At 41.9% G+C, this 20,632-nt stretch overlaps 2 protein-coding genes and 1 pseudogene across 2 annotated transcripts; 1 reads left to right on the top strand and 2 right to left on the bottom strand.

Annotated features, from left to right (window-relative positions):
- Positions 1 to 6,780: 6,780 nt before the first annotated feature.
- Positions 6,781 to 11,442, bottom strand: LOC104918863 (methionine-R-sulfoxide reductase B1-A-like; annotated as a pseudogene).
- A 309-nt stretch (positions 11,443 to 11,751) lies between these two features.
- Positions 11,752 to 13,775, bottom strand: LOC109142694 (methionine-R-sulfoxide reductase B1-A-like). Its single transcript, XM_019277284.2, has 4 exons — positions 13,617 to 13,775; positions 12,995 to 13,137; positions 12,739 to 12,853; positions 11,752 to 12,335 (listed from the first exon to the last, which is right to left on the bottom strand). The coding sequence occupies exons 1-4, from the start codon at positions 13,669 to 13,671 to the stop codon at positions 12,316 to 12,318; spliced, it is 333 nt and encodes a 110-aa protein (XP_019132829.1). The 5' UTR covers positions 13,672 to 13,775; the 3' UTR covers positions 11,752 to 12,315.
- Positions 13,776 to 14,681: 906 nt separating this feature from the next.
- On the top strand, positions 14,682 to 16,411 carry LOC113747114 (zinc finger protein OZF-like). The gene is made up of 2 exons (XM_027285527.1): positions 14,682 to 14,979; positions 15,187 to 16,411. The coding sequence occupies exons 1-2, from the start codon at positions 14,796 to 14,798 to the stop codon at positions 16,326 to 16,328; spliced, it is 1,326 nt and encodes a 441-aa protein (XP_027141328.1). The 5' UTR covers positions 14,682 to 14,795; the 3' UTR covers positions 16,329 to 16,411.
- The last annotated feature ends 4,221 nt before the right edge of the window (positions 16,412 to 20,632 follow it).

Here is a 20,632-nt window from a genome sequence, read left to right as displayed (position 1 = left end):
GGTAACACAATAAAGCTCACTTATTAAAACGTAGTATATCAAATTTTTTGTCTGTACCAAGCAGCAACCTCTGTGGCTGTAAAGTGAATCCAATGCTGAGGTTTCAAAACCTGCAGTTTCTTGAACGTCCACTTGAGTAAATCTCCATAAGGCCCCATGTTAAAATGTCCAACTTCACTGTGTACACTATGTACTTCATGGTGTAATGCGCCATACGGCCATTGTGCTTCCTCAGCCGTCATTTTCACAACTCCGGTGCTCCCTTCCCATTCTGTTGCATAACCAAGATGCCGACCAAATTGAAACTCAGCGGTAGTCTGGCACAATCAGTCGCTTTCTTGTTAAAGAGTTAGGTGAAAAGATCATTGGAGCCAGCAACCGATTAACTCAGCTCAGTACAAAGGCGGTCAGAGGAGCAGCTCGCCTGGCTTAGTCCAAAAGTAACAAATCCACCCAGGAGTACCTCTAAAGCTCATATAAAGCTTTAGAGGTGCTGGTAAGCGATTTGTTCAGACGTATTCATGCAAGCTCTCTTCTCTATTTTAGCTTAGTCTTTGCGCCAACCTAAGTTGGCCAGCTGCAGACTGTATAAGCGTACATGGGAGTGATATCAATCTTCCTATCTATCTCTGCACAAGAAAGCGAATAGGCGTTTGGTCCCAGAGGAATATAAACGTTTCAAAGTTGAGCACTACAAAGCCAGCGATTGCAATTTCCGTCGTCTGAGATGTAAAACCAGTTTGGTGCTCGAGCGCTCAAACAAAGGTCTGTGGATACTGACATGACCCAGGCAAATATAGAATAATGATATGTTTTGAAGCACAAACAGCCATTGTAAATCCATCCAAAGAGAGGCCAGCCTGGCACCGAGGAATTCACAGCTTTGGAAATTACTGTCTGCTGGCTAGCGGCAGATTCAGTCAGAATGAGGTCAGGATCCAGGATTTGCTTTCATCAGACATTTTATTTGCTTTTCCCTCATGCTAATTGCTCTAGTTGGAGTTATACTGACAGGTTTGGACCCAGAAATATAAACAGTCAGATTAAAGAAACAAACAGGCAGGAGTAGTGTTGAGGAAACAAATACGACATGCAAGTTGTGAACTGCATCTGTGTATATAGGATTGAGGTTGGATAATATGTCTCTCTGTTTGTGTTTGTGTGCATACGTCTCAATATCTTTGTGTACATTCACATTCATGTGTAGGCATTTATGCATGCATGTGTGCTGTCCAGACTACATTTCCAACCACTGGTCCCTGCAGGTGTGTACTGCTGCTGCATCCCTGTGTGTACCACTGATAGAGATTTCCATAGCCAGAGGCCCACTGATGGCGCGTACATGTGTCAGCCATTACAGCAAATTACAAATGCTCCTCAGCAAAAGCAGAATGTTCCACTCTCATTTTGTAATTTCCAGTACGAGGAAGAAGCTGTCGGCCATTTGCGATAGCCGCAAGACACCGAGCTGAATCCTTAATGCCGTCATGACAGATCTCTGCAACCACCGCCCAGGAGATACTCATGAAGCAGTGCAGAGGCATGACTGTAGTTTCCTTCAAAGGCTTTTTTTATTGTGTCTGGAATCAATGAGCTATGTACTAATACTGAAGAAGTGTCAGAGGGTTTTCCTACTGTTTTGGATTAATTGAAGCTTGTATGGCATTGTTTTTTCCCCCAAAAACAGTTAAGTTTAACACTCATATTGTGGTTGTCTGAAGTGCAGCTGCTTTGAAAAAATAAAAGATGTCACACACACTCTTTGCTATACGTTAGACGCTCAATGGCTGAGGCCTCCGGTCATGAAGATCCCTGAATACAAAAAGCCAACAACAAAGCGACTGTAAAGCCCCACCCTTCTCCTGGAGCCTTCCCAACTTTCATCTACAGACGTACGCAAAGTCACTGAGAATGATGGATGGACAAGCAGACGGAGGACTGAACAAAATCACTCTGATGTCTCCATTCACGCACAATACCCCCCTCCACCTCCACTCCATATCTTCCTGTTCTCCTCCCACCCTCTATCATCCCTCGTGTCCCACCACCTTCACACAGGTGCATCGATCTCTTTTGGCCTCCAGGGGAACTTACAGATTCCCAGACGTGCCCTGCAGCTTTATAGAGACATGACTGAAAGGATGGGGATGTACTGTAGTTAGATCTGAGAGGAGAGATGTTTGGCCTTGTCGGCCTTGAATGCATTAAGCAGTGTTAGACCCGCATAATGCCTCGAGTTCAACATGGGAGTAATTTATATTGGAGGAAGAGTTTGCTGCGATTCTTTCCAACTTCATGAGGGTTCGATTTGGGTAGCACCCAAAGCCAGGAGGTTCAATTACCTAACTGATATACATGTATAGCAATGTGAGCCCACAGATATTTTTCAAATAAACAAAAAAAAAAGCTCATGCGAACCTTCTTTGACCGCAATAAACCAGCTGCGCGGAACAATTTTCAATGTGTCTTTCATCTTGGCAATAAAAACTAAGATGCCTTTCCAGGGAGCAAGTCTGTACAGGAGTCAGCAGTGTTTTTTTTAACTGTTATTTACCTTCTTTGGGTGCTTTATTGTATCTGTAGAGCGTGGATCTAAAGAGTACATAGGGGGAATTAAACTGAATGACAATCATGTCATCACACAAGCCGCAGACCATTTGGGAAATGCCTTCTTTTCTAATCCACAGCTCTGCGGTGAAAAGTAGGATCTGGTGGTTGGCTCCTAAGTGATATTGGGTGTGTTGGGAAGGGTGGAGGCACGGGTAGGAAGAGAGGAGGTGTGAGGGGACTCGGTGTGTGTGTGTGTGCCTATATGTGTTTTAACGTCTTCACGGCAGACGACGAGTGTGAGCGAGAGAGGTTAAAAAAGAGACAACTATGATTAGTTTGGTATACAGTTTCATGCCTCGCAGCTCACTTTGGGGGATTCACTAAGACGTGTGGCTGCAAATCTGACAGAGCCGTGAAGATGAACCATTTTGAACTGCAGCATGTGTCTGTTTATGTGAAGTGTGTGGATTTGCGTGCAGAGACTTTTATGCCTTCAGGGTCTTATGTATGCATCCATGTGGCTGTGGACGCCTATTGTTCCAGTCTGCGTGCACATGTACCACTTGTGGTACCCAATCCCAGACTGTTACTTACTGAAATGCTTGTGGGCTGTTCTGTGTGGCTTTCCTTCATTGAAAGGCTTCATCGACTCAAACGTTGATTGCCATGACGTCAGATCCAAAACCACAGCCCTGCCTTTTATGTGTCACTGTCATCATCTATTTCCGCCCAGTGTGTGAAAAACAACTTTCCTTCCATTCACTGACATGGACGGGTGGATCGGACACTGTGCTACTGTTACCGGGCCAGAACCGCCACCCAAATGGACGAGCTCATTAATTTGGACTCACTCGGCTCATCCAAAACAATTGGAAGGGCTAAAGATGCGTGTGACCGAGCAGCCCGGGTGAATCATCTCATTATTTAACCGGCGGCTACGTGTTCACTTATGTAAACAAGTCAAACCTGGACGATCTCTGTAAATAAAAACACAAACAGTCATCAGATGGGTGTTAACTGACTATAATTACTGGTGTAAAACCACAGCAGTTTGTCTCTCCGCTCTCTGGAGTTTCCCATGTTTTTTCGAATTCCAACCTGTCACATCGACTGTGAGAAAAGAGAGCCGTCATCCTAAAAAAAAAAAAAAAAAGAAAGAAAGAAAAAGAAGAAACTTCTCTGTCTGCTGCTTCACTGTTGAGTCAGGACTGCTAAAATAGTATCACCTGTCCTGTGAGATGCTGCAGGCCCACAGAAAGTGTGTTTGTATGTGTGTGTGTGTGTGTGTGTGTGTGTTTCATGCTGCAGAAACAGGAGCTTCTACCCTGTGGGGCCAGTCTGCATTTCACAGGAATGCGAAATCATGTGCGACTCAAACAAGCAAACCATCAGCAAAGGTGCTGACGGTTGTTTTGGCCAGAGGGGACAGGAGGGTACCAAATATGTGACCCACACAGGAAAAAAAAGATAAATGAACTTTAAAAATTGGATGTTTCACCATTTGAACCATTTAATTTGAAAAATATTTTCTCATCGCTTGGACACTGTGTGCTTTTTTTTTTTTATCATCATTCATCATACAGTAAGGACAATTGGCTGTACCACTCACATGTCTGTATGTTAAATATGTAGCTATAACCGTAGAACTGCTAAGCAATACCAAATGGTGAATTGTCACATTTACACATTGTTTTTCTATAGATTAAACTAACAACATACAAAGTTTTAATTAGTGAGTTCAAAAGGTGCTTTATTACCTTCATGAAGAGCCTTGTTTCCAGTCCTAATCAAGCGAGCGGCAGCTGTCCGTGGCTGTGAAGTGAAGCCAATGCGGAAGTATCAAAAACTGCAGTTCCTCAAATGTCCACTTGAAGCTGGCTACAGTATGAGTCTCCATAAGCGCCCATGTTAAGATGTCAAACTTCACCACAGAAATAAACATGTTTACAGCCTGGTACAAAAAAACAGTTTTGGTCTCTATAGCTAATTTCCCTGTTCATGACAGCTGTACTGAGTAGAACTCACCTGTTCAAATTATATTCAGGCTTAAAGTTATACATAATTAACAGCATTTGACTGACAGGTAGGCAGGTAGGTGCAATTACAAATGGCTTGTTTGAGCACCCATTCATCATTCAGTTCAGCTCAGGTCCACTGATGATCCACGTCTTTGCTGATTTTTAGCTAATCTGACTGTAGCTGATTCAATGAGAGTGATAAAACTTCTCATCTAACTCTCTGAAACAGAAAAAAAAAATCACAAAACATCAAACTATTTGTTTAATTTATGGGGCCAAGAGATTAACTGGCTCGAGACCTTTTACAAATCAGCGCAGGTTCATAACTTTGAGTCAAGGTCGTAGTAAAGCTTAGTATTAGTCCTCCAGCACCACCACCACACCCTCACTTTGTCGTAAAGCTGATAATCATTTTGGGTTGTCCGTGAGCCTCATTCCTGTGGGAATGTATTCTGAGTCTTTGACCTCTTCTTTTTTCAACCCCTTTACCATCACGCACACACACATACACACGATGTCACGCACACTCACACACAAACCGTCCTCTCTCTTCCTGTCACTCTCATCTGGTCTCACTTTGGGTTTTGAGGTCTGTGTTTTTGGGACACAACAGAGCTGCTGGTCCAAATGACAGCAGGACGGCTTTCCTGCGGACTTCCCCAAAATACATTTTAAATTTATTTGGATTCTGTTTTGACCAAGCAATTTCTCACTCCATGAAACAATTATTATAGATACAGTGCACATCGGGGGAAACACAAAGAACACTCTCTGTCTTCACTGTCTTTATTATTTGCATAACACGGTGTTCTCCGCACAAATCCAGGACACTGACAAGCCAAGCAGGGAGAGGCAGAGGGATCAAGAGAAATAATTACTCTGCAGTGAATGACAGGAGCGATTACCGTATCTACTTTTCTGGCACAAAAATAAAAGAATAAAGTGCAAATGTGGAGAATTGAAGTTTCCCTGTGCCAAATGCTGAAGATATATAAATCATGTATTCAAGGATTATTTTAGATATATGAAAACAGGTGATGAATCATAACTCTAGAAAGATAGTTGGCTCTAATGTTGAGTTGCTTTAAAACGGTAAAATGTGTCTGTTGCACAATAGATGCTGAGGGGCATAAAGCTGGAGAGGTATGTGGAATTCCCCTCATTCATGCAACGAGGGGGTTCCAGATGTGTTCAGTTCTTTATTCAAATCTGGTAATTATTATTCTTTGGAGTAGGAAACAATACAAAAGAGGCTAAATGTGCTATAAAGGAATAATTCAACAGTTTTGGAATACACTCATTTGCTTTGCTTGACTTAAAGGTCCAGTGTGTAAGATTTAAAGGGCTCTATTCACAGCATATGGCAGCAATGGAATATAAGATGCATAACCGTGTTTTCATTAGTGTATAATCACCTGAAAATAAGAATCATTATGTTTTCATTAACTTAGAATGTGGAGTCTGTCATGTTGAACCGCCATGTGCCTACAGTAGCCCAGAATGGACAAACCAAACTAAACACTGGCTCTAGATGAGGCCCTTCATGTTTTTTCCTTCACGTTAGGAAGGAGAGGGTGAGGCGAGGGGTTGCAATCAGCAACTACACTGCTCCACCGGTCTTAAAAACTTTGTATATATGATGTCATGGATATGCAAATTGCTGTGTATCGTCTAGAAACATGACTTTTCAAACAAGCTTTAGCTACTATGCATTGAAAAAAATGTTTTTTCGTTAACAGAGTTACTGCTCCTAGTTAGTCCAGCACATAACCTCTAGTAAAATCCTTGTTTTTTCGTATAAATTAAATATATATATATATATATATATATATATGTATGTCTGTTTTCCCTTTGTTTTTCAGTCTTTATGCTAAGGCTAAACTTACTCTTGCTGCCAGCTTCGTATTTAACAGACAAACATGAGAGTGGTATCAATCTTTTAATTTAACTTTCCCCCAGGCTAACCATTGTTTTAAGGGAGACAACACATCCTGTACACATGCACACAATCACACACAGAAAAACAAATCTGGTTTTGCTCTGGTGGATCATCTCTCCATACAACTGTAAATGTGACAGTCTGTCTATTTTTCACAAAATCTGCTGAAGTCAGAACACCTCCATAATTGTCTCATATTACTGGGAATGAGGTAGATTATAGGTTCCCGATTGGGTTATAATCACTAAGGAGAATAAAGAGCACAGGCACCTCTTAACGTTTACTGCACAGAAGTTAACAATCAGCATGACCAAAGGAGCAATTTTGACTATTAAGACCACCCATCTGGGGCCTGTGGGGGGCCGGAGGGTCCACAAAATTTCATACAGAGTGAACGTATTCATGCGTAGCAGACACACACACACATTCGTAGCAAAGAATGTGAGCTCATATAAGGAAAATAGTATGCACAAACATGCTTGCAGTCGTCTTCTTTTTAACACAAGAGCAGTATGTTCTGGTTCTGGAGCCCACTGAGATTACTAACCAAGATGACAGAGGATGAGCAGCCACAAATTGCAGAGAGCTGGGGTTAGCTGGGTGGGGGTGAGGGAAGACAGTCTGTGGTACTGTACCCAGGGAAAGACTGAGGTAATTTTTTTTTCTTCTCCTCTGTAGTGTTCAGTCTCTGTCTGCGTAAAGATGTTTTTAGCGTGCCACAAACCCCTCTAGACGTCGAAGGCCTCCGACTTTTCTGGACACGCGCTGACACAAATACAACATTTTCCACAGTCCATCACTTCTCTGACTATCTGTGAGCCGTGCCTCCCTTTAAATCCTTCAGATGAAATCCAAAACCAACCTCCATACTGCTGGCACACTTTTATCTGAGGCTCTTTTTTTTTTAAAGCTCTCTGTCTCTGAAACTCATGCTGCAAAGTATAAGAAGAGTTTGTCCACTGTTTCTTATGCCCACCTTTGAGGCCTTTCAAACCCAAAGTCTCTGATCAGGGGAGGATAAAAGTTGACATGTGGGCACACAATCATCTCTCTTATCCCAGCATCCCCCTCAAAAGAAGGACCCCTTCTTCCTGATCTGCATGAACAATGCCGATGCCACACACCTCAAGTATTCCCTTTGAAGCTCTCAGACCGACCTGCGCTGATGTCTCTGGGTCTTGTCTCCCCTGAAACAGATCAGTGAGGAGATAGTGAGCGATGTTTGCACACACATATGTGTTTAAAGCCTGGTGGAGCTCAGAAACAGGAATGTGATGGTGTGATAAAGGTGACAATAAGGCGGCAGGAGCCATTGAAGATTTCTCATATTGTTTATTTTCTCCCTGGAAGCCCTCATGCTCTGGATTTTACATGCCGTATTTTGGGCTTTTTGGAATTCTGCAAAACGATCCCTCGTATGTTTAAAACTGTTGACGTTTTGTTGGAATGGACAGAAAACTGAGGTTTTTCATTGTTTCTCTCTTTAATGTACTCGTATTTTTATTACTCCCAAATTCCACATTTACAGTGTTTAGAACCAATACGACCCGTCAAGATATGCATTTCATATACATATAAAATCTGTTTATATGCTCAGTAAACTACTCGAATCGTGGTTCACTGCTGGGCCTTTCGGAGAGGACGAGCGAAGATATCCTTGTTTCGGTTCTCTTAAGCCCCGTCTGTTTCAAGCACATGTTGTCCTGACAGGATTACAACAATACCCAACCTGGAGTGCCTTGACTTTCCAGAACTTTCCTTTGATGCGTTGCGGAAAGTCAGATTCCACTGTCATGTATAAAAGCTTTGTTTATCCTTGCATTCATTACACAGAGGGAGATGTTTGGCCGGCATATGTGCATCCATAACATGTGGAGGGCAGCCCCGCCATGTATGGATGAAGACATCACACACTGCAGATATTAGTCCCCTGATGAAAGGAGTTTTCTCTCTGTTTCTCTTACAGTCACGCATTCGGGAGCTTTTCAAAGCGATCACAGCCTCTGCCGTGTGCGAAGCGAAGCCACAGGATGACACATGTTTTTAAGTGGGCACTACCTTGATGAACCAGATATAATGTCGTGGCATGTGGACGCAGAATGAGAAGCTTTGCGGCTCAAAACAGAAGCAGGTGCAGTGCCAGTAAACATCCACATCTAAGCAATGGGCTCGTATACGTTACAATTAGAACAAGATGTCCTGTGAATGAGTCACACATATGTTTGGCTGTAGCTCGAGGCTTGGCCTTTGGGACTGGGGAAGATTTTGGAGTAGTGGTGCTTTAATGTAATTAAGGATCCCGTCTGCTTATACGAGTAGGATGAGCCCCAGAGGTCAGTCCATCTCATGATTCCATCAGAGGATTACCACTTCCTCTTTCCTGTTTGCTTCCTCTTGGCCATACAGCTGTGCACAGATGCCAGCCAGAGAAAGAGTGTTCTCGCAGATAGCAAATGCTAATTACAGCCCTGTGTTCTGGGCAATTTCCTTTTCCGCTCCATCTCTCCTTCTCACATGTGGTTTATCTTTGTATTTTTGGTCTCTGTTGTTGGGTTTGTCACTCTTCCCCTCTCTGAAGTCCCCCCCACCATTCCTCTTCCAGACATCACCCACCCTGAGGACAGTTTAGTCTGTCTGTGGCGACATCTAATCAATCACATAGAAGGTATTGAAGAGTTTGTGGGTGAGGTCGGAGGCAACATTTGGATTTAGGCTAAGATCACACATGCCGAAATCATCACTAGCAAATTTTCACCTCCTGCTGACTTCCATTCTTGCAAGCGAAGGGGCAAATGAAACTGTTGCTTGCAGGTTTGCGTCTTTAAATTTGGTGATCTTTGACCAATAGCAGATACTTGTGTGCGTGACCCCTAAAACAGAAACTTCAGTTCTGTTTGCTGGTTTGTAGTTTGTGGGACTCGCTTGGTTGCTCAGAGAGATTTACGATCGACAGCCTCCATGATTTATGTATAATACTAAAGTTTTAAAACAATACTTCTCTTTAAATACAAAGAACAAAAGCACATTGGCAACAGCTGCTCCCTCTGAAGTGAACTCAGGAGTTTTGATCATAGCTCCCAGACAAAACCATCATCGCATGAAATGCACAAAACAGTATTTGCTTTAAATGCTTCACCACTGCACATCATTACAATCTGTGAATGTTTGCACTTCCTTTTCTTAATCCTCTGCCTGACGCCGTAGCTTTCATCTCCCCCCGCTCTGATCTTCGAGCCTTTGAAATGAGCAGCTCCACACCTGCGTCCCCAGACATTTAAACAGCACACGAGCTGTTGTGAACGTACCCCCACATCCTCACTTTGTTTATAATTCCACCACTCCACGGGCCAAGAAGCGGCTGCCTGGAGAAACTTTGCCGAGCAGGAAAAAACACTGAAACCCTCTCAAAGTCTGGTCCTTGGAACCAGGTCTAAGTTTTCCAGGTAACTCTAGAATCTACTTCCTAAGACAGGCCTCTGCCATGACAGATGGCAAGAGGGCATCTGTTGCTCAACAGCACTGTCAGAGGAGTTTAGCAAGGAGGTCAACTGAGGTTTTGACAGGTTTTTTGTGATTCTTTGCAGGAAGCATTACGGAATATACAAATACTCATGAAAAGTTGAGTCGCTAAGAAGTGCTATAGGTATTATTTTAATATCGTTGGCCATAAGGAATCCCGGGAATAAATGGAGGTCTGATACTGGGGTATTCTTTTCTTTGCTTAATGTTTATGTGTAACTTTTTGCACATAGATGTCCACAACCATTTACTATTCATGCAATGAGTTTAAAAGCAGTTCATTACATTTTTTAGGGCACACAGCGCCATCCACTGACAAAAGTGTGTAATTGCACTGCAAAACATCTTAATAAAATGTTATTTAATACATATATTAAATATTATAATATGTCTGTTCAGTTGCAGTACAACTTAACATAGGTGAATTTCCTATTTTTGTGTATGTTTTTATGCTCATGATTTTAAAAAACTGAGATTGGTGAGACCACCATCCATCAGCGCCCCGGACCTCCATTAGGATTTATCCTGGAGCGCTTCATCCACTGTCTGCACCATCAGCAGCAGAAAACCTTCTTCTCTTTCACTGCTCACCTTTCTGTCCATCAACCTTCTCTGTGAGAGTGAAAAGGCCAAAGAAACAGTGTTTTAAAGATGTGTGTGTGTGAGAAAGATAGAAACCATCATAGACTCACCTTTAGGGATGAACGTCAGCGAGCTGCTGAATATTCAGAAGCGTGATAGCCCTTCTCTTGGTCCATCGTACAAGAACTCATGGCCCAATCCACCACCACACTTCCCACAGCAAACCTATTTTAATACACATAAATCCAGAAGGTTCAAATTAAAATCCTATATCTATACATTATGATTAATAACAAGTGTTACAGTGAACAGCCCATTAAATTCAGCTTTATATGATGCAGTTTATTGTGACGAATATCCAGGAAATCTACCTTTAAGGGTCCCCATGCTTCAGGGTGTTTGGACACACTGTCCTCATGGATTGTCTCTGAGAAGGCCGGCCAAGGAGAGGAGTGTTCGAACTTTGACCTGCTGGAAAATAACTCGTGCCCACATTCAGAACACACGTACACACCTGAGGAGGAAAAAAGAATCAATGAATGAACCAAAAAAAAAAAAAAAGAACCATGACTTCTAATTTTACTACTTAAAACTTAACATTTCCTTTGCTACTCACCAGGTTGGAAGTGATTCTTGTATTCTTCTCCACCAGAGAAAGAACAGTATGACATTTCATCCATTTTAAACGTCTTGAAACCAAATGTTTGAAATGTGTTTACAGTGAGTCAGCCGGCTTAGGCTGGAACAAACCTGCACGTCTGGATCAAGTATCAACAGCTCTGCCCTCAGATTCTCATTACTTACACTTGATGGCAGCACTAACATCACTGAGCAGTAGTGTCACCGCAGACTGTTCACAAAATCATGTTTTAAACTTCACATTATATTACACTACATGCCATTAATATAACAATGTTTTATAATAACCACAAATAATGTGGAAAAATAGAAAATGCGTGACCAGTTTTTACCAGTTTTACATCCTCATCATCAGTAACAGAGCGTCATATTCCATTTTTAGAGACATGATGTGGTTAAACCTGAAATCCAGGTTTACATTTGATGACATATATAAAGGACTGAGACAATTCAGTCAGTAGAAATAGTGACCTTAATATTTGAAAACAAGAATATAGACAGCAATAATTCATCAAAGCATCGCTTTATTTTAATTTAAAACATATTGATTTTAGTTCTTTGCATATCATTGTTATCCATTTACATAAAGCCTCTGAAAAGTGTGAAAATAGAATATACTGCTACTCATTTTCTGTATCGTACACCAAACAATGCAGGTCAAGTGTGAATAAAATTTAAAAATATTCTTTAGAAAAGGTTCTTCTGGTCTTAGATTCACAGTTGAGTCTTTCTAATAGACTAATTTGAATCCTGGTAAATAAATACTTTAAGAAATAGTTCATAGAATTATGAGAATCCCCATTAGACAAATCCAAACATCATAAATACATTTCAAGCTGATGAGACGTGAGTGTGTAAGCAGTGATGTTATCCTGCAGATGATGACTGCATAATTAAAAAAGTGTTGAGATCGATCCTCCGTTTGCCGTACGGCGAGGTCATCTTCATCAGAGCTCTGGTGCTCCCAGACTGGGCTTTATTCCAGAACTCTTCATTCGCTGTTTCGCAGCTTCAGCAGCACAGAGGAACGTCTACAAGTCCAGCAGCACTTCCTTCTGACGGCTCACCTTATTGTCCATCAACCTTATCTGAAGAATGTGGAGAGAGAGACGGGTGGTGCGTGCGTACATTAGAACCAGGGTGTCTAAACTTAACTCAGTTTGACTCAATTAGCACTAAAAAGTTTAAAGTATACGCTCTACGGAAACCTCATATCCTGCCTGATGCTGCACCTTTGAAGCCAAAACTCGCATCAATATTTGAAAGAGATATCAATATGTGTCCTTTTTTACATCTTCAATAAATAGCATCTAAATTAAGTTGTTTTTTTTAGACTTGTAACTAGGATATGTACTACAAGTGACATTTTTTATGTCGCAAAAATAAGTTTATCAGTGCTCGCTGGTGGATAAACTATGTAAAAGAGACAACAGTGCCGGTATAATAGGACAGAAAAAGGAGCTGCGACCCGGTGTAATCGTGCAATCATACCTTTAGGGATGAACTTCAGTGAGCTGCTGAATATTCAGAAGCGAGACAGGCCTTTGGCTGGCCCGTCATTCACAAATTCATGGCCAAGCCCATTTCCACACTTCCCACACCGCACCTTCGACAACACATTAGAGTAAGTCTCTTCTGCTAGTGGCTTACAGTAGGTGTTTATACTGAATACACAAGTATGAAATAATGTGTTGGCTGGCCTAGAAATGAAATATACCTCCCTCCACTAAACTCTTATCAATTGTACCTTATATGCCCCGGGTCTCTCCTCATGTTTGGACACACTGTCCTCAAGGATGGTCTCTGTGAAGGCCGGCCAGGGGGACGAGTGCTCGTACTTGGAGTGGCTGGAGAACAGCTGGTGCTCACACTTGGCACATGCATAAATCCCTGAGGAGGAAAGGAGGGATGAGAGACCAACATGACTAGATCACTAGTTTAGCATCCTTTAATCATTTATCACGATTTCTGTCATTTCACTTCATATTTTAAATATATATATAACATTTTAAATGTGTTTGCATTGATGTTTGTAATGTGTTTGTTAGAGGTTGTAACATCTCATGTGTTGAACAACATCCAGTGTTGTAACATTCAGTCATTGTGTAACCTGAACATGGGTTACAAAAGTCAACTAGTTCAGCTTTTTATCGCAGTATTACGTACATTAGTTTAATTTGTGATCATGTGTGCAGTGTTGACCCGTCCTAGAAGTTTGTTTTTCTGGTAGTTACAGTTTTAAAATGCTGTTTGTAAAGTTATCGATCGTCACAGTGAGTAGTTAGCCGACAGTGGCTACTTTTGCTGCAGCGCCGACATTTCTGCAGACATTCAGGATAAAGTACAACACGGTAAAGTCATGAAGGTACCTGATTTGAAGTGGTCTTTAAAGACCTCACCGCCGGAGAAACTACAAAACGACATTCCTCTGGTCTCAGGTCAGTATTTTGTGTTTATCCGCTGGTCTGTGTGTGTGTGTGTGTGTGTGTGTGTGTGTGGTCAAAGTTCTCTGAACAAACATTCCGCTTGCAGCAATGAGACTTCCGGTTTGACTGTGCGGCCTTCAAAATAAAACCAGTAAAAATAAAAAAGATGTGTTCCTCAATGTTTTGTTATAATGAATTGAATCATTTATATCTATCTCTTAAATACACACATATATATAGTCTTTGTATAGATGTTACGGGTTAACTTCTTAACACAGTTATATATTTATTTTCTATCTAAATGTTTAATTTCTCTGTACATATTTAAATTTACATCTATCTCAGGTCAATTTTAACGCATGGCTCCTGTGTTATAGGTTCATTCTAATGTATGTTCAGTGTTACTGTAATCATTTTATCATTCTTTGTAATTCATTGTCATTTTATTGACAATTCATATTCATTTTTTTGACATCTATTGCACGTCTGTCCATCCTGGGAGAGGGATCCCTCCTCTGTGGCTCTTCCTGAGGTTTCTTCCACCTTTTGTGGATGTGGATGTCTTGCCCACAAATGTTTTTTGTGGGCAAGTTTTTCCTCACTCGAACCGAGCATCTAAGGACAGAGGGTGTCACCCCCCTGTACATATTGTAAAGCCCTCAGAGGCAAATGCACTTTGTGACTTTGGGCTATACAAATACAATTTGATTTGATTTGAATGTATGTTTTCCATGCTGCTACTGGATGCTTGAATTTCCTTCGGGATCAATAAAGTATCTATCTATCTATCTATCTATCTATCTATCTATCTATCTATCTATCTATCTAGAGTATATCTATGTATATATACAATATTTAGAAGTCGAATATGATTCCAGTTTCAGTTTCTATTTTTTAAATCTTGTTTCATGTAGTTTAGGTTTTTGTCACTGTATTTCTTACATTCACCTCTCTCACCCATCTCTATTTGAAATTGACGCTTTTATTCTGAAGGACTCAAACCGGAGGTGATGTCGTGCCTGCCGTGCATTGACAGCCTGTGTTGGGATTGACAGGTTGGGATCTCGGTCAGCTGAGTTTATCCCCTCTGTCTCTGTCCGTGTCTTAAGTGTCTCCTGAGACATGGACGCCACGATGTTTCAGCTGAGGTCGTTTGTCCATCAGCGGCTGTACACGGCGGCGGAGGAGATCCTCGGGGAGGTGGAGAAGACCATCACGTTAGCTCTGTACGAAGCCGAAGTTAGTCGATCTAAGGAGGAGGTGGAAAGTCTGCGACACCAGCTGGACCTGCTGCGAAAGAAACCAGGTGTGAGACTCTGGTTGCATGTGCTGTTTGACACAGTGTTGTTGTGGTGGCTGAAGGAGTAGCTGTATAGCTATGGATGTTACTTCACGCATGCGCACTCTATAGTATACAAGCTCTGCAGCAGCAGGAGTGTTTTGATGCTTTATATCTTCACAGTAATGTGATGAACACTTGATGTTGGGTAACTTTTCCTCCTCTCTTTTGCAGCTGAGCCTTCACTGACCTGCAGCACAGTGGAGCATGGAGGTGAACGTGATGCCCCAGGACCCTCAACACCAGAAGAGACTAACTTCAACCTGAGCACAGAGGTCCCAGGACCGTCTCAGACCTGCACAGACGTGGAGAATAACAACTGGACCTACTGCTTAGGTGAAACTGACTTCAAGATGTCAGAGATAAAAGAAGAGCAGGACAGTCAAACACAGGAGATCATTTGCCCTTCTCCTGAAATCGTGAAGAGCGAGCAGGATCAGCCGGAGACGCACGCGTCTTATGAGATGCAGCCTGTTTCTTCAGCCCAGAGCGAGGACGATGATGATGATGATGAGGAGGAGCTGAAGGAAAGCAAAGGAGAGCAGACCGAAATGATGCAACAGAAAGGAAAGATACTGCAAGGACAAAGCGGCAGCGTCGATAAGAAGCCATATGACAAATGTTCTGCTAAACACGAAAAAGGTCGCAGCTTTTGCCATTTGTGCGGAAAGGGGTTCCAGTACATCGGCTCGTTGATGAAGCACATAAAGACACACGAGAACAAGATAGATTGCACCGTGTGTGGGATGACACACCAGTCTACAGAAGAGCTCATAACTCATCTGAAAGGTCGCCACAACAAAACCTATTTTTGTGACGTCTGCGGGAAAACCTTTGCCAATAACCGCTGCCTCCGGCTGCACGAGAGAATACACACGGGCGTCAGAGAGTTCATGTGCCAAGAATGTGATAAAACATTTTATAGGAGAGAGCATCTCATCGTGCACGTGAGGACTCATTCAGGGGAGAAGCCGTATCACTGTGATATTTGCGGCAAAGCATTCAGTCAGAGCCAAAACCTTACCATCCATAAAAGAAGTCATTCAGGGGAGAGGCCGTATCATTGCGGCCTGTGCGGCAAACTTTTCAACACGAGCAGTCACCTGAAAACACACATGAGATACCATTCAGGAGAGAAGCCGTACCCGTGCGACATCTGCGGGAAAAGCTTTCGCCAAAGCGGACAGATGACGAGACACAGGACCACGCACACAGGCGAGAGGCCGTACGCCTGCCACGTCTGTGGCATGAGATACAGGTTTGCGCCTAATCTCAAGGTGCACCTGCAAACTCACGAGAAGCCAGCGGCTGAGTGAAAATCTCAGAGCTTGTGCACGAAAGGTTTACACGCATGGCATAACTTAACCTGTTGGCCAAGTCATGAGTTTGGCTATATGAGTTGATCTGGTGCATCAAGTAGCCACAGACATATCAATACACACTGATGTGAGAAGTCACCTTTTTCTATCTGCAGATGGACGTTTGGGTCAAGTTGGTTGTTATATAGTTCTAATATTTCATTGAACCAGTTATTAAAGTTGCCATATTCAGATTGAGTTGATGTGGCCTTTCGCTCCTAAATTATTTCTGTGAGGAAGCAGCTTGTTAAGTAATCTGAGGGTTGCAGGTTTGACTCTGCGGCTCACCCAGCCTAGTCAAAGCACGATACTGAACCTGTTGATGTGTCTGGGTGAGTTTACTATGAAAGCTTTAGCCTTTTCTATTTAACTCACCCGTTCAAATTATATTTAGGCTTTAAAGTTATAGATAATTAACAGCATGGCTGCTTTGATTGACAGGTGCAGGTGCAGTTACAGGTGGCATCCACTCTTAATACTGTCAGTGCTCCTAATGAGCAGTTGGCCTATTGCACATGCTATCAGTGTATGAATGTGACAGGCGCTGAGTGGTCTACTGACCAATGTCCATGTGCCATTTATATTCCAAAGTTCAGTTGAATTTGGAAAATTGCAATGGGTGTCCAATGCCAGTTTGAGAGAAGAGGTGGGAATGACCTCTTAATTTAGCGGATATTTGATGAACTGCATGCCAAAATAATACAAGCAGTACAGAAGAAGAGGTGCTGTAACAGTAACAGTTATTAATAAAGTGTAATGCTTCATTAAATGCTGTATAATTTACAACTTTTTGGACTATTGCTGCTAACCCACTATCCATGTTAGCAGCTGCACTTTGTGTTTACAACGATGGCACTCTGATGAAATCTGATCTGACGGCACTATAACAGGAAAGTGAGACAGAGCTCCACACGGGATAAGCGATAACACCTCTGTGGGTGTACCATGAGTGTGCACGGCCTTCGACAGGTGCAGTAAAAGCAATGAGATTATGCCTAAGCCAAATATCTGTGTGGGTTTAACCGTTAGAGATGAGCAGTGTTAAGAGATCTGTGGGCTAATGTTCTACATGAGAAAGTCCTGTGTCCTGTATGTGTGTTTATTTATTTATTTATTTAATCTTTGTTACAGTGATAATTTCAGAACAGAATCAGACAGACATTCACACACAATGATCCAAAAACAAATTCTCTGCATGTGAACTTGGCCGATGGTGTTTAAATTTCATCCAGGTTATGCATCGTGTCTGCCGGGGAAATATATTTTCTTCTACCCCGTAACACGCAAACACATCTGTGCCAGTGTGAATGTCCCGTTGTGATGTTTTTGAACGACGACTGGAAGAGCCCCTTAAAAGTTTGTTTGTTTCACTCAAACTGCTGAAATATGTTGCCACTTACCAAGACAGCGCAGCACATTTCATGTATGTATTTTTGTACATTGTTCTATGTGATGTCTTCTTATGATGAAACCAAGTTTCTACATGAGGGGGGACAATAAAGTTTAATAATGTCTCATCATAATACTGTAGTCTGTTTATCTTTTTATGGCCTCGTCAAAATATTTACACCAACAACATTCTTGGTTGATCTTCGATGTACTATGACTATAATTACAAGCTCTCTTTGAGTTAAATATGAACTTGTGACTTGTTTTGAATTAAAAGAAATATCTGGAAAATCTGATATTAAAAATTCAATTTTCAAAAATATTAGCTGAATTAAAATAAATAAAAATACTTGGTAGCTGCTTGTAGTCCAGTAACAATCCTCCAAAGCCGACCAGTGGAAATTTTTATTATATATATTATATAATATATATAGATATAGATATCTATCTAAGATAGATATATATATATAATATCTATATAATCTAGACTATTCTCTTTGTACACCAATATTTTGTACTGCCTTGTCGTCTCACAAAACCTTATTTATTTCTGCTGCGTTTCTTTTATTTATATCTATCTCTATAATATATCTCTCGTATCTAGCTCTCTCTATGCTCGCTCGATCGATAGATACTCTCCTCACCACCCCCACCGGAGGAGGCGGCCCGCGCGCGCTTCTCTCTCTTCTCTCTCGCTGCTCTCTCTATCTCTCTCTCCTCCTATCCGCTCTCTATATCTATCTCCCTCACCTCCCCTCCTCCGCCCTCAATACTTTCTTTTTACTCCACGTCCGTCCCCCCGCATTTTTCCCCTCTCATCTCCTATTCTCTCTCTCTCTCTATCTCTCTCTCGCGCTCTCTCTCTTCTGCTATCTCTCTATCTCTCTCTCTCTCTCTCATCCACTCTTTCGCCCTGTTCCGGCTTGTCGGAGGGGTACGTTACTCCCCCTATGTTTATTTTTTTTTTTTTGATTCAGCTTTTTTGAAATTGAATTTTTATATCGTTTTCCAGATTTTCTTTTAATCACAAGTCCAATTCATTTTAGCTCAAGGAGCTTGTATTATAGTATGTCTGAAGATCAACCAAGATGTTGTGGTGTAATATTTTGACGAGAGCCATGAAAAGATAAACAGACTGCAGTTAGTTGTATGAGAACATATTAAACTTTATTGTCCCCCTCATGTGAAACTTGGTTCCATCATAAGAAGACAAACACAGAACAATGTACAAAAACATACATGAAATGTGCTGCCTGTCTTGGTAAGTGGCAACATATTTCAGCAGTTTGAGTGAAACAACAAAACTTTTAAGGGGCTCTTCCAGTCGTCGTTCAAAAACATCACAACGGGACATTCACACTGGCACAGATGTGTTTGCGTGTTACGGGTAGGAAAATATATTTCCCCGGCAGACACGATGCATAACCTGGATGAAATTTAAACAACTCGGCCAAGTTCACATGCAGAGAATTTGTTTTTGGATCATGTGTGTGTAATGTCTGTCTGATTCTGTTATGAAATATCACTGTAACAAAGATTAAATAAATAAATAAATAAACACACATACAGGACACAGGACTTTCTCATGTAGAACATAAGCCCACGGATCTCTTAACACTGCTCATCCTAACGGTTAAACCACACAGATATTTGGCTAGGCATAATCTCATGCTTTTACTGCACCTGCGAAGCCGTGCACACTCATGGTACCCCCCAAGAGGTGTTAGCCTTATCCCGTGGGGCTCTGTCTCACTTTCCGTTATAGTGTGGTCAGATCAGATTTCATCAGGTGCAATCGTTGTAAACACAAAGTGCAGCTGCTAACATGGATAGTGGGTTAGCAGCAATAGTCCAAAAAGTTGTAAATTATACAGCTTTTAATGAAGTATTACACTTTATTAACTGTTACTGTTACAACCTCTTCTCTGTACTGCTTGTATTATTTTGGCATGCAGTTATCAAATATCTGCTAAATTAAGAGGTCATTCCCACCTCTTCTCTCAAACTGGCATTGCACCATTGCAATTTCCCAAATTCAACTGAACTTGGAAATAAATGGCACATGGACATTGGTCATAGACCACTCAGCGCCTGTCACATTCATACACTGATAGCATGTGCAATAGGCCAACTGCTCATTAGGAGCACTGACAGTATTAAGAGTGGATGCCACTGTAACTGCACCTGCACCTGTCAATCAAAGCAGCATGCTGTTAATTATCTATAACTTTAAGCCTAAATATAATTTGAACGGGTGAGTTAAAAGAAAAGGCTAAAGCTTTCATAGTAAACTCACCCAGACACATCAACAGGTTCAGTATCGTGCTTTGACTAGGCTGGGTTAGCCGCAGAGTCAAACCTGCAACCCTCAGATTACTAAACAAGCTGCTTCCTCACAGAAATAATTTGGAGCGAAAGGCCACATCAACTCAATCTGAATATGGCAACTTTAATAACTGGTTCAATGAAATATCAGAATTATATAACAGCCAACTCGACCCAAACGTCCATCTGCAGATAGAAAAAGGTGACTTCTCACATCAGTGTGTACGATATGTCTGGCTACTGATGCACCAGATCAACTCATTTTAAACACATATGATTAGTAGCCAAACTCATGACTGGCCAACAGGTTAAGTTATGCCATGCGTGTAAACCTTCGTGCACAAGCTCTGAGATTTTCACTCAGCCGCTGGCTCTCGTGAGTTTGCAGGTGCACCTTGAGATAGGCGCAACACCTGTATCTCATGCCACAGACGTGGCAGGCGTACGGCCTCTCGCCTGTGTGCGTGGTCCTGTTTCTCGTCATCTGTCCCTTTGGCGAAAGCTTTTCCGCGCAGATTCCACGGGTACGGTTTTCTCTCCTGAAGGTA

Source organism: Larimichthys crocea, chromosome XII, assembly GCF_000972845.2.
Source record: "Larimichthys crocea isolate SSNF chromosome XII, L_crocea_2.0, whole genome shotgun sequence".
NCBI lineage: Eukaryota > Metazoa > Chordata > Actinopteri > Sciaenidae > Larimichthys > Larimichthys crocea.
The sequence above is the reverse complement of the archived record's forward strand: the minus strand, read 5'-3'. Positions and strand labels throughout refer to the sequence as shown.